A 14,180-nucleotide genomic window follows, 5' to 3' on the forward strand; every position below is an offset into this window, starting at 1 on the left:
TCTATTCTATTCTATTCTATTCTATTCCTTCCCTCTTTTCCTTCCTTCCTTCCTTCCTTCCTTCCTTCCTTCCTTGTCTGAGATGGTATAGGACTATAGGGTTTCCTGCCTGACCAGGGGGTTGGACTAGATGACCTCCAAGGTCCCTTCCATCATCATCATCATCATCATCATCATCATCATCATCATCATCATCATCATCATCATTATTATTATTATTATTATTATTATTATTATTATTATTATTATTATTATTATTATTATTATTATTATTATATCTCCCTGTATACCATTTCTGGTGCTGCTGCACCCCTCCCAACCCCAAATATTTAAAACTCAAAATTTCTTCCATCTTCGTACGACTTCTGTTTGGTTGCAGGTTTTTCGTTTCGTTTTCTTCGGAGGCAAAATTGGAGTAATCCCGGTTTGTGGAGACCATCATGGCAGCCGTAACGGTGACCAGAGGCAGAAATAGCAGGCGGGTGAAACAGGGTCAAAGGTAAGAGCCAAGGGCCTAGTTCTCATTGAGGAGGAAAGCCTGTGTCTTGGAGATGGCATTTCGGGCAGGGCTGGGGAGATCTTGTGGTTTGTGTCCTTCAGTTGTGAAATGCGGGAAGTCCTCACTTTACAGCAAGATGCTGTGGTTAGATCCACTCTCAATTTAAATATAATTTTAATTATTTTTTTTTCGGGGGGGGGGAGGTTTTCCAGTTGATTTTCCTCTCACTCTCTGCCACCCGGTCTTTAAATTCTCAAAATCTGGAGCTCATAACCGGTACGGTTGCAAACCAGCCAAGCCTCGGCTTACGACCGCAATTCAGCCAGAAATTTCCACGGTCCTTAAGTGAGTCTGGCTCCGCTTTACGACCTTTCTTGTTGCAGTTATGAAGGGAATCGCCACAGCGGGTTAAGTTAGTAACATGGTGGTTAAATGAGTCCGGCTTTCTCCCTTGACTTCGCTTGTCAGAGGGCCCCGAAAAGGGGATCACGTGATTGACACACACACACACCCCGGGACACCGCAACCGTCATAAATACGAGTCAGTGGCCAAGCGTCCAAATTTTGATCACGTGAACACGGGGGGGGACGCTGCGACGGCCGTTAAGGGTGAAAACGGGTTATAAGCCACTTCCTCCCCCCCCCAGTCTTTGGTAACTTCAAACCGTCACTAAACTACCTGTGTAACATTCTAAAGTTGAAGGGGCTCTTGAGGTCATCCAAACCACCCCGTTGCTCAGGGTGTGAACCCCGGGAGAAAAAAACCCCGAAAGACACCGGCGTCAAGGCACCCCATTTCTCAGGGTCGTGAACTGCCCTACTTAGGGGGGAGTTTTTATGAAGTTGAAATCAATCAAGGTGACCGTCAATCAATGTCTGGTCAGCTGGAACAACGACGTGCAAAAAAAATTGGGGGGGGGGTTGACATTTTCAGGACCTAAGCAACCTTCCCTCCTTGCTCAAAGGTTTGCTCACCACGCCCTCCTCGGTATGGACTAGTCTCTTGGCGTCTGCCTTAAAGTCTGTTTTGACCCAAACAATACCGGAAGTCCTCGACTTACAAGAGTTTGTTTAGCGACCGTTCAAAGTTACAACGGCACTGGGGAAAAATAACCCTTGCAGCATGCCCCCCAGGGCAGGGGTCGGCAACCTCGGCTCTTTTATGACTCGTGGACTTCAACTCCCAGAATTCCTGAGCCTGCATGGGGGAACTATGGCCCCCTCATGACTCATGGACTTCAACTCCCAGAATTCCTGAGCCAGCATGGGGGAACTATGGCCCCCTCATGACTCGTGGACTTCAACTCCCAGAATTCCTCAGCCAGCATGGAGGAACTATGGCCCCCTCATGACTCGTGGACTTCAACTCCCAGAATTCCTCAGCCAGCATGGAGGAACTATGGCCCCCTCATGACTCGTGGACTTCAACTCCCAGAATTCCTGAGCCAGCATGGAGGAACTATGGCCCCCTCATGACTCGTGGACTTCAACTCCCAGAATTCCTGAGCCAGCATGAGGGAACTATGGCCCCTTCATGACTCGTGGACTTCAACTCCCAGAATTCCTGAGCCAGCATGAGGGAACTATGGCCCCTTCATGACTCGTGGACTTCAACTCCCAGAATTCCTCAGCCAGCATGGGGGAACTATGGCCCCTTCATGACTCGTGGACTTCAACTCCCAGAATTCTTCAGCCAGCATGGGGGAACTATGGCCCCTTCATGACTCGTGGACTTCAGCTCCCAGAATTCCTGAGCCAGCATGGGGGAACTATGGCCACTTCATGACTGGTGGACTTCAACTCCCAGAATTCCTGAGCCAGCATGGGGGAACTATGGCCCCCTCATGACTCGTGGACTTCAACTCCCAGAATTCCTGAGCCAGCATGAGGGAACTATGGCCCCCTCATGACTCGTGGACTTCAACTCCCAGAATTCCTGAGCCAGCATGAGGGAACTATGGCCCCTTCATGACTTGTGGACTTCAACTCCCAGAATTAGCATGAGGGAACTATGACCCCCTCATGACTCGTGGACTTCAACTCCCAGAATTCCTGATCCAGCATGGGGGAACTATGGCCCCCTCATGACTGGTGGACTTCAACTCCCAGAATTCCTGAGTCAGCATGGGGGAACTATGGCCCCCTCATGACTCATGGACTTCAACTCCCAGAATTCCTGAGCCAGCATGAGGGAACTATGGCCCCCTCATGACTCGTGGACTTCAACTCCCAGAATTCCTGAGTCAGCATGGGGGAACTATGGCCCCCTCATGACTCATGGACTTCAACTCCCAGAATTCCTGAGCCAGCATGAGGGAACTATGGCCCCCTCATGACTCGTGGACTTCAACTCCCAGAATTCCTGAGCCAGTACAGCTCAGCTTGGAAACCTCTCCCTTTCCCCTCAGCATGGCTGGCTCAGGAATTCTGGGACTTGAAGTCCACGAGTCATAAAGCGGCCTAGGCCTAGGCCAGGAGTAGGCAACCTTGGCTCTTTTATGACTCACAAACTCCCAGAATTCCTGAGCCAGCATGGCTCAGCAGGGAAACCTCTCCCTTTCTCCTCAGCATGGCTGGCTCAGGCATTCTGGGAGTTGAAGTCCAGGAGTCATAAAAGAGCCGAGGTTGCCGACCCCTGCCCCAGGGTCACGTGATCAAAATTCACACACTTGGCAACTGACTCGCCTTTATGACGGCTGCAGTGTCCCCTTTTGGCGACCTTTTGACCAGCAAAGCCAATGGGGGAAGCCAGATTCGCTTAACGACCGTGTGATTAACTTGACAACCGCAGGGATTCACTGCAGCAAGGAAGGTCTTAAAATGGGGCAAAATTCACTTAACAACCGTCTCGCTTACTGTCTGTGGGGGGGGTTCTCCATCCTCCAGGTCCTGGTTGTTCCAAAGGTGCTTTTTTCCAGGAGGCCACTGATTTTCTCTTTGAAGACCTTTCGCTCTCATCCCAGAAGCTTCTTCAGCTCTGTCTTGCTTAGTGACGGAGCTGAATTTTGGGTTGAATTGTGGTCGTTAAGTTGAGGACTCCCTGGGATCTCTTGGAGTCTGCCGTAAAATCTGTTTTGGCCCAAACAATACAAAAAGCCCAATCAGGGTCAAAACAAACCAAGTTTAGTGAATGGTGCCCTTCCCTAATTCTTAACCCAAATTGGAGGGAGGGAGGGAGGGAGGGAGGAAGGAAGGAGGGAAGGAAGGAGAGGGAAAGGGAAGGAGGAAGGAAAGGAGTAGGAAGGAAAGGAGGAAGAAAATAGAGGGAAAGGGAAGAAGAAAGGAAAGGGGAAGGAAGGAAGGAAGGAAGGAAGGAAGGAAGGAAGGAAGGAAGGAAGGAAGGAAGGAAGGAAGGAAGGAAGGAAGGAAGGAGGGAGGGAGGGAAAGAAATGAAAGGGAAAGGAAGGTAGGAAGGTAAGGGGAAGGAAGGAAATAGAGGAAAAGGGAACAAGGAAGAAAGGAAAGGAAAGGAAGGGAAGGAAGGAAGGAAGGAAGGAAGGAAGGAAGGAAAGCAAAAGAAAGGTAGGAAGGTAAGGGGAAAGAAGGAAGGAAGGAAGGAAGGAAGGAAGGAAGGAAGGAAGGAAGGAAGGAAGGAAGGAAGGAAGGAAGAGAAGGAAAGGGAAGAAGGAAAGAAAGTAGGAAGGAAGGAAGGAAAGGAGGAAGAAAATAGAGGGGAAGGGAACAAAGAAGGAAAGGGGGAAGGAAGGAAGGAAGAGGGAAGGAAGGAAGGAAGGAAGGAAGGAAGGAGGGAGGGAGGGAAAGAAATGAAAGGGAAAGGAGGTAGGAAGGTAAGGGGAAGGAAGGAAATAGAGGAAAAGGGAACAAGGAAGGAAAGAAGGAAGGAAGGAAGGAAGGAAGGAAGGAAGGAAGGAAAGAAGGAAGAGAAGGAAAGGGAAGAAGGAAAGAAAGTAGGAAGGAAGGAAGGAAAGGGGAAGGAAGAAAATTGAGGGAAAGGGAACAAGGAAGGAAAGGGGGAAGGAAGGAAGGAAGAGGGAAGGAAGGAAGGAAGGAAGGAAGGAAGGAGGGAAAGAAATGAAAGGGAAAGGAAGGTAGGAAGGTAAGGGGAAGGAAGGAAATAGAGGAAAAGGGAACAAGGAAGGAAGGAAAGGAAGGGAAGGAAGGAAGGAAGGAAGGAAGGAAGGAAGGAAGAGGGAAGGAAGGAAGGAAGGAAGGAGAGGGAAAGAAATGAAAGGGAAAGGAAGGTAGGAAGGTAAGGGGAAGGAAGGAAATAGAGGAAAAGGGAACAAGGAAGGAAGGAAAGGAAGGGAAGGAAGGAAGGAAGGAAGGAAGGAAGGAAGGAAGGAAGGAAGGAAGGAAGGAAGGAAAGCAAAAGAAAGGTAGGAAGGAAAGGGGAAAGAAGGAAGGAAGGAAGGAAGGAAGAGAAGGAAAGGGAAGAAGGAAAGAAAGTAGGAAGGAAGAAAGGAAAGGAGGAAGAAAATAGAGGGAAAGCGAACAAAGAAGGAAAGGGGGAAGGAAGGAAGGAAGGAAGGAAGAGGGAAGGAAGGAAGGAAGGAAGGAAGGAAGGAGGGAGGGAAAGAAATGAAAGGGAAAGGAAGGTAGGAAGGTAAGGGGAAGGAAGGAAATAGAGGAAAAGGGAACAAGGAAGGAAGGAAGGAAGGAAGGAAGGAAGGAAGGAAGGAAGAGAAGGAAAGGGAAGAAGGAAAGAAAGTAGGAAGGAAGGAAGGAAAGGGGAAGGAAGAAAATTGAGGGAAAGGGAACAAGGAAGGAAAGGGGGAAGGAAGAGGGAAGGAAGGAAGGAAGGAAGGAAGGAGGGAAAGAAATGAAAGGGAAAGGAAGGTAGGAAGGTAAGGGGAAGGAAGGAAATAGAGGGAAAGGGAACAAGGAAGGAAGGAGGAAGGAAGGAAGGAAGGAAGGAAGGAAGGAAGGAAGGAAGGAAGGAAGGAAGGAAGGAAGGAAGGAAGGAAAGGAAGGAAGGAACATTAAGTTCAGAGGAAAAATAGCATATCCCCCCCCCCGTTGCCCTTCTCAGCCCTTCCAATGAAGTTGTGTTTTGCAGAAACGGACCCCAGGCAGAACAGAAGACCTCGAATGAGTCTACAAAGAAACCCACCACCCGTCACCGAGAGACGCCGCCCGAGAGGGGACCCGGTGAAGATCTGCACGGTTGTCTAGGACAGGTGGAGGAGAAGCTGGTCACCCTGGCCTTGGAAGAAAAGGCAGACGAATGTGTGAACGTGGCCCAGAGTGGACTCTGGCTTTACCGCCAGATGCACGACCAGCTTTTCGAGCACCAGAAGGACGGCGTGGCTTTCTTGTACCGCCTCTACCGTGAAGGGCTCAAGGGGGGCATTTTAGCCGACGACATGGGCTTGGGGAAGACCATCCAGATCATCGCCTTCCTTTCGGGAATGTTTGATGCAAAATTGATCCGTTCCATCTTGCTGGTCATGCCGGTGACGCTGGTGAATAACTGGAGGCAAGAGTTTGCCAAGTGGGCGCCGGGAATTCGGGTGAAGCTTTTTCACGGGACGAGCAAGAAAGAGCGCGGCCAACATCTGCACCGAATCCAAACTGCAAAGGGGGTCCTTTTGACGTCCTATCAGATGATCCTGGCCAACTGGGAGCAGCTGTCAAGCTGCGACCAGCAGGCCTTCATCTGGGACTACCTGATCTTAGACGAAGCCCATAAAATCAAGAGCCCATTGGCGAAGACCACCAAAGCCTTGCACGCCATCCCAGCCAGGAACCGCATCCTCCTCACTGGGACACCCGTGCAGAATAACCTGCAAGAACTTTGGTCTCTCTTTGATTTTGCCTGTCAGGGCAGTCTCCTTGGCACAGCCAAAACTTTCAAGATGGAGTACGAGAATCCGATCACCCGGGCCAGGGAGAAGGACGCGACTTTGGGGGAGAAAGCTCTTGGCCTCAAGATCGCCGAGAACTTGATGACCATCATACAGCCTCATTTCTTGAGGAGAAGTAAAGATGAAATCCAGAAGTTGAGATCAGACCAACTGACCGGTTCGCCCGGACACAATACCCTCGAAATTCCTTCTCTCCCGAGAAAAAATGACTTTATTGTTTGGGTCTACCTGTCACCCGTACAAGAAGAAATTTACAGGAACTTCCTTTCCTTGGACCACATTAAGGAACTTTTGATGACAACCCGTTCCCCGTTGGCGGAGCTGACCATCCTGAAGAAACTCTGTGATCACCCCAGGTTGTTGTCTTCTCAAGCTTGTCTCCAGCTTGGCTTGGAAACTTCGAGTCAAGAGGACGAAGAAGACGCCGTGGACCTGATGCAGGAGATTCAGAAAGTATCTGAGAAGGTTCTGATTCAAGAATCTGGAAAGTTGATGTTCCTGGTCAACTTGTTGGCCAAGCTTCGGGAAGAAGGCCACCAAACACTGGTCTTCTCCTTGTCGAGGAAGATGTTGGACATCATCGAATGCATCCTGACCCAACGACGTGTCAAGTTCATGCGGATCGATGGCACGGTGACCTGTTTGATGGAGCGGGAGAAGAGGGTGAGAGACTTCCAGAAGGATAATAGCTACTCGGTCTTTCTCCTGACCACTCAAATTGGCGGCGTGGGCCTCACTTTAACGGCCGCTACCCGAGTGGTGATCTTCGATCCCAGCTGGAATCCAGCCACGGATATGCAAGCTGTAGACCGAGTTTATAGGATCGGGCAAAAGGAGAACGTTGTGATCTACCGTCTGATCACGTGTGGGACAGTTGAGGAGAAGATCTACCGGCGACAAGTCTTTAAGGACTCGTTGATAAGGCAAAGCACAGGAGATAAGAAGAATCCGTATCGCTATTTTACCAAGCAGGAATTGAGAGAGCTCTTTGTTCTGACGGACACCAGAAGGTCGTTGACTCAACTTCAACTCCAGTCTTTGCATGGAACCCAAAGGAACTCGGATGCCAACTTAGATGAACACATTGCCTTTCTTTACTCGTTGGAGATGTCTGGCATCTCTGATCATGATCTGATGTATGCATCTGAAACGAGTCACGAGGAAGCTGATGATGAGGAGGCCCACCAGTACATTCAGGAGCGTGTCCACAAGGCTCAAGAGCTGGTCCAGTTAGAATCCCAGCTCGTGGACGCTAAGAAAAGGACAAAACACGTTTCCTGATTCTTCGTTATAATTAATCTGGAGTTAAAGCCAGTTTTCGTGATTCTTCAAGGAAATGAATCTGGAATTCAACCCATTCCCAAGATGTTCTCTTAGACCTTTCCTATATTTTTTCTTCTCATGAACTTGATTGTCCAACTGAACATAAAAACTTTCTCCCTCACTTTCAAGAACCAACCTCTTTCTTCTTCAGTTGACGTTCTTCTCTGGCAATCTTGGGATGGTCAGCTTCCAGAAAGAAACAACTGAAGATGTATTGTCCACTCGACAACTGATGTTCTTCTCTGCCAATCTTGGGCAGCTTCTAGAAACAAGCAACTCATCAACTGACTTGGGTTGGTCAGCTTCTAGAAACCAGTAACTAAAGATTTATTGTCCACTCAACAACTGATGTTCTTCTCTGCCCATCTTGGATTGGTCAGCTTCTAGAAATAACTGAAGATGGATTGTCCACTCAACAACTGATGTTCTTCTCTGCCCATCTTGGATTGGTCAGCTTCTAGAAATAACTGAAGATGGATTGTCCACTCAACAACTGATGTTCTTCTCTGCCCATCTTGGATTGGTCAGCTTCTAGAAATAACTGAAGATGGATTGTCCACTCAACAACTGATGTTCTTCTCTGCCCATCTTGGATTGGTCAGCTTCTAGAAATAACTGAAGATGTATTGTCCACTCAACAACTGATGTTCTTCTCTGCCCATCTTGGATTGGTCAGCTTCTAGAAACAACTGAAGATGGATTGTCCACTCAACAACTGATGTTCTTCTCTGCCCATCTTGGATTGGTCAGCTTCTAGAAATAACTGAAGATGTATTGTCCACTCAACAACTGATGTTCTTCTCTGCCCATCTTGGATTGGTCAGCTTCTAGAAACAACTGAAGATGTATTGTCCACTTAACAACTGATGTGCTTCTCTGCCCATCTTGGATTGGTCAGCTTTTAGAAATAACTGAAGATGCACTGTTCACCCGACAACTGATGTTCTTCTCTGCCAATCTTGAGTAGCTTCTAGATACAAGCATCTGAGGATGTATTGTCCACTCATCCACTGACATTCTTCTCTGCCCATCTTGGGTTGCTCAGCTTCCAGAACAAGCAACTGAAGATGAAGTCCATTCCCCCCTGACTTCGAAGCTGCTAGCTTTCTGCTGAGGTTATGGAGGCCCATCGTGGTGGCACAGACTCAACGTGAGTGAAGGCTGCAAGACTGCCAACTTGCCCGGCCACCAAGCAAACCTCAAGGAAGACGTTGAGGCTGAAGGTTCATATTCATATCCTGCCTCTATTCCAAGTACAATAAACAGTCTCGCAAGAGCTGTTTTCCTTCTGAGAAACTGAGGCAGCAAAAATTTCAAAACCGTCACGAGGAAGGAGATGAGGTGGAAAGCGAACCGGATGTGGGGTTTCCCCCCCCCCCTACCATTTAGGGAAGGAGAAAGTCAGAAGACAAAATTAATTCCCGTTACACCCTCTTCCTGTTTTTTCTTTTCTGTTTTTTTTCTTCATGCTTTCGTTAAAAATTAAGCATGTTGGTATCAAAGCTGTATGTTTTTCAATGCTAGTAAAATGTATTTTCCTATTTAAAAAGCCCCTCTTTGCTTTACCACCCTTAGTAAGTGTTCTAAGCACGGGTAGCGCTCAATTTGTGACCGCGAAGGAGCGGCTAAGCGAGACCGCCGCTAGGTTGAGTTTTGCCCCGCTTTACGACCTCTTTTGCCGCACGATTTAAGCCAGTCACTGCAGTGGTTAAATTAGTCACAAAGTTGTGAAGTGAAACTGGGCCTCCCCCCCACACACACCTGTGACCTTGCTTGTCGGAAGGTCGCAAAAGGGGGTCACGTGACACACACCCCGGGAACGCTGCAAACCGTCATAAGTACATGCCAGTTTCCAAGCGGCTGGATTTTGATACACGCGACCGCGAGGATGCCGTAACGGTCGTAAGCGAGAAAAACGGCTCTAAGTCCCCCTTTTTTCCCCCCCCCCCAGTGCCGTTGTAACTTTGAAGACATAGTTGTAAACTGAGGACTCCTTACAATCCGCTCAACCTGGAGCCAGTCGTAAGACTGCGTGGTTAGTTAATTGCAGGAGGGAAGAAGAGGCAAACGGGCGGAGGAGGACGAAGGAGAAGGTGGGAATTTTTCCAGATTGGAGTGCAATTCCCTTTCATCCGAACCGGCTCCTGTTTATTTCCCATGTTTGGTGTGAGGTTGGGGTTGTGTTTTTTTCCGGTCCCGGCTTTGCCAACTTTGGGAAGAGTTCGGTGGGTTGCCCTGCCCATTCCCCCCACACACACACACACCCCTTGACTTCCTACTTGGCCTTTACTCCTTTTCAAAAATGCTTTATTATTATTATTATTATTATTATTATTATTTCTGGGGGCCCCACGCCGGCCTTTGCGATAGTATTTTCGTCCCTTTAATTAGAATTTCCTGGCCATTGTTCTCTGAAAACTAGCCAAGATAAGCAAAAACAGGAGCCCAGCAAATGCAGCTCTTATCGCAGCAGCCAGCCCCATGTTGGAAACCCCACCTCCACCAAGTGGGGGGTGCCCTGGGGGTGGAATTGAGGAAGGGGGGTCTCCAGGCACCCCTCGAAAGAGGTGGACAACGGCCCGACCATCCGGAGGGCTTTAAAGGATACTCTGGTGTCCTGGAGCAGCCTGTACTTTTAAGACCTCCCCACCACCCCCCAACCTTTAATTTTCATGCTTTCAGGGTCTTCTCTGGCTGTTCTCTCTCTCTCAAGTCATCCCCACATATATATTTACAATCATAGACGCATAAGAGCTGGATGATAATAGCGATAGTGCTGGTAATAATGATAATAATAATAGTAATAGTAATAGTATTGGGACGCGATGGCTCAGTGGGTTAGGACGCTGAGCTTGTCGATCAGAAGGTCGGCAGTTTGGCGGGTCGAATCCCGAGTGCCGCGTAGCAGAGTGAGCGCCTGTTACTCGTCCCAGCTTCTGCCAACCTAGCAGTTTGAAAGCACGTAAAAATGCAAGTAGAAAAATAGGGACCACTCCGGTGGGAAGGTAACAGCGTTCCGTGCGCCTTTGGCGTCTAGTCATGCCGGCCACATGACCACGGAGACGTCCTCGGACAAGCTCTGGCTCTTTGGCTTTGAAACAGACACGAGCACCGGCCCCTAGAGTCAGAAACGAGTAGCACGCATGTGCGGGGGAACCTTAATAGTAATCCAGTCTGAACATCTGGCTGACTGTGTGATGATTAATAATAACAACAGCAACAACAAACAACAACAGCAATAATAATAAAGTTGGAAGGGACCTTGGAGGTCATCTAGTCTAACCCCCTGCTCAGGCAGGAAATCCTGTACCATTTCAGACAAATGGCTGTCCAGTCTCTTCTTAAAAACTTCCAGTGTCGGAGCATTCACAGCTTCTGGAGGCAGGTGGTTCCACCGGTTAATTGTTCTCACTGTTAGGAAGTTTCTCCTTAGTTCTAGGTGCTTCTCTCCTTGATTCGTTTCCATGATCGGTTGCTTCTTCTCCTGCCTTCAGGCGCTTTGGAGAACAGCTTGACTGCCTCTTCTTTGGGGCAGCCCCTGAGATACTGGAAGACTGCTATCATGTCACCTCTCGCCCTTCTCTTCATTAAACTGGACACACATAGGTTGGACCTAGTGGTTAAGGCAACAGGGTAGAAACTGGGCGACGGTGAGTTCTAGTTCCGCCTTAGTCTACAAAAACCTCCTGGCTGACTTTGGACCAATCGCCAGGAGATGGTGAGTTGTAGTCCTGCCGGAGGCATGAAAATCAGCTGGCTGATTTTGAGCCAGTCCCTAGGAGACGGTGAGTTCTAGTCCTGCCTTAGGCTTGAATTTTATTCTTTCTCTCATTGTGTGTGTGTGTGTGTGTGTGTGAAGTAGCCGCAATTATGGTTTGTTGGAAAATGAGCGACTCACCTGGTCACCGGCTTGTAAACCAGCAGAGCTGGGTTCACCTTGCATCAAATCAGGGAGCTGGGCCACCTGTGGTAGCCCCACCCAGTTGGAACATTAGCCCCACCCACCCCTGATTTAGCCCCGCCTGCCCTTCCTTTAGCCCCACCCACTATTCCCGCCTTGCAGCGTGGCGGAGAGGTCCCTAACCCGGGATTGGACCTGAAAATAGGATGGGAAAATTCCTCCCGCAGGAGCCACAGAGCCGCAGAGGATGCTGCTGGCAAAGGAGACAAGTTACCCAGAATCCTCTGGAGAGTTTGCTGCTACAGCCTTTCTGAATTTCTCCCTGCCGGAAACGGGGCAGCGCCAGTTTGCTCAACGGCCCCCAGGCCACCCGCGGCGGCCTTGGCAAAAGACCCGGCCTGGGGCCTCAGCCCCACGGTGCAAACAGTTGGGGCCGAGCCGGTCTCTGAATCACACAGGCCGGGCCAGGTGTGGCGGGAAGCCCCAGGTAGCTTTTCTCTTTGTGACTCAGCCAGCCGGGAACTGGCAGGTCTCCAGGCACCCGTTTATTGCCCACTGGGGAAGGGAAGGGCCTGGCGCCGCCCCGGATGGGCCTGGGACCCTCGCTGAAGGAGGAGGTCCTGCTTATTGGGATCAAGAGGACTAGAAAGTTTTCCTTCCTTCCTTTCCCTCTCCTCCTCTCTCTCTTTCCTTCCTTTCTCCTCTCTCCCTCCCTCTTTCTCCTTCCTTCCTTCCTTCCCCTCTTCCCTCCCTCCCTTTCTCTTTCCTTCCTTCCTCTCTTCCCTCCCTCCCTTTCTCTTTCCTTCCTTCCTCTCTTCCCTCCCTCCCGCTTTTTCCTTCCTTCCTTTCCTTCTTCTCTCTCTTTTCCTTCCTTTCCCTCTTCCCTCCCTCTTTCTCCTTCCTTCCTTCCTCTCTTCTTTCACTCCCTCTTTCTCCTTCCTTCTCTCCTTCCTCTCTTCCCTCCCTCCCTCTTTCTCCTTCCTTCCTTCCTCTCTTCCTCCCTCTTTCTCCTTCCTTCCTTTCCTTCTTCTCTCTTTCCTTTCTTTCCTTCTTCCCTCCCTCTTTCTCCTTCCTTCTTTCCTTCCTTCCTTCCTTCCTTCCTTCCTTCCTTCTTTCCTTCCTTCCAGCCATCCTTCCTTCCTCTCCTCCCTCCCTCTTTCTCCTTCCTTCCTTTCTTTCCTCCTTCTTCCCTCCCTCTTTCTCCTTCCTTCCTTCCTTCCTCTCCTCCCTCCCTCCCTCTTTCTCCTTCCTTCCTTTCCTTCTTCTCTCTCTCTTTCCTTCCTTCCCCTCTTCCCTTTCTCTTTCCTTCCTTCTTCTCTTATTTCCCTCCCTCTTTCTCCTTCCTTCCTCTCTTCCCTCCCTCCCTCTTTCTCCTTCCTTCCTTTCCTTCTTCCCTCCCTCTTTCTCCTTCCTTCCTTCCTTCCTTCCTTCCTTCCTTCCTTCCTTCCTTCCTTCCTTCCTCTCCTCCCTCCCTCCCTCTTTCTCCTTCCTTCCTTCCTGCTTCCCCCATTGACTTTGCTGGTCAGACGGTCGCAAAAGGGGATCGCGTGACCCCGGGGCACTGCAGCTGTCCTAAGTACCAAGTGTCTTGAATTCTGATCACGTGACCAGGGGGAGGCTGCAGTGGTCGTAAGTTTGAAAAATGCCGTCTTTTCAGTGCCGTCGCAACGTTGAACGGTGGCTAAACGAACTGCCGTAAGTCGAGGACTGCTTCTATCGGGAGAAAGGGGAACCCCCAAAGCAGAAGCAAAGGGGGGGGGTTGGCAGAAGGAGGAACCGTCCAAGCTTTGGACGGCTGCACTCGATTCATTTTGCTGAGAATTGTGTCGTTTCCGTCCCTTTGGGGCAGGGAGGGGAGAAAAGTGAGGTTGTGTCAGTTGTGTTGTGCTGGACAAACGGCAGCCTTGCCGCAATGACCTCACGGCGTCCCAGGATTTTTGTGGGGAGCAATGAGTTCACCAGGCAGGCAGCTGGCCCTGGCTTTTTAAAACTGAGCTTTAAAGTTCAGCTGAAGGAGTTCGCCTTTTTTGTGGTTTTAAGGCATTTGGAAACTGTCTGAATTGAGGGTGATGCATCATCTGGGTCTGGAAGACATGCGAGGATGGAGGAAGGAGCAGCATTACGCACACCAGGCTTTGTCAACCTTGAAACTTGAAGATGGGGGGACGTCAGCTCCCAGAATCCCCCAGCCAGCCTGCTTTAAGATGGGTGGACTCCAACTCCCAGAATCCCCCAGCCAGCCTGCTTTAAGATGGGTGGACTCCAACTCCCAGAATCCCCCAGCCAGCCTGCTTTAAGATGGGTGGACTCCAACTCCCAGAATCCCCCAGCCAGCCTGCTTTAAGATGGGGGGACTTCAGCTCCCAGAATCCTCCAGCCAGCATGCTTTAAGATGGGGGGACTCCAACTCCCAGAATCCCCCAGCCAGCCTGCTTTAAGATGGGGGGACTCCAACTCCCAGAATCCCCCAGCCAGCCTGCTTTAAGATGGGTGGACTTCAGCTCCCAGAATCCTCCAGCCAGCATGCTTTAAGATGGGCGGAATTCAACTCCCAGAATTCCCCTGCCAGCCTGCTTTAAGATGGGTGGACTTTAGCTCCCAGAATTCCCCAGCCAACAATGCTTTAAGATGG

At 49.9% G+C, this 14,180-nt stretch overlaps 1 protein-coding gene and 1 long non-coding RNA gene across 2 annotated transcripts in view; one reads left to right on the forward strand and one right to left on the reverse strand.

Annotated features, from left to right (window-relative positions):
- LOC310642467 overlaps nucleotides 1-14,180 on the reverse strand; it is a 210,696-nt gene that overhangs the window by 118,900 nt on the left and 77,616 nt on the right. The window lies entirely within an intron of this gene.
- LOC310642689 (DNA excision repair protein ERCC-6-like) lies at nucleotides 5,695-7,605 on the forward strand (the record flags this gene model as incomplete). The annotated part of the gene is made up of 1 exon (XM_083366575.1): nucleotides 5,695-7,605. Exon 1 carries the CDS (start codon nucleotides 5,728-5,730, stop codon nucleotides 7,603-7,605), a length of 1,878 nt encoding a protein of 625 aa, XP_083222701.1. The 5' UTR covers nucleotides 5,695-5,727.

Source organism: Vipera ursinii (genome assembly GCF_947247035.1).
Source record: "Vipera ursinii genome assembly, chromosome: 6".
NCBI classification, from domain to species: domain Eukaryota; kingdom Metazoa; phylum Chordata; class Lepidosauria; order Squamata; family Viperidae; genus Vipera; species Vipera ursinii.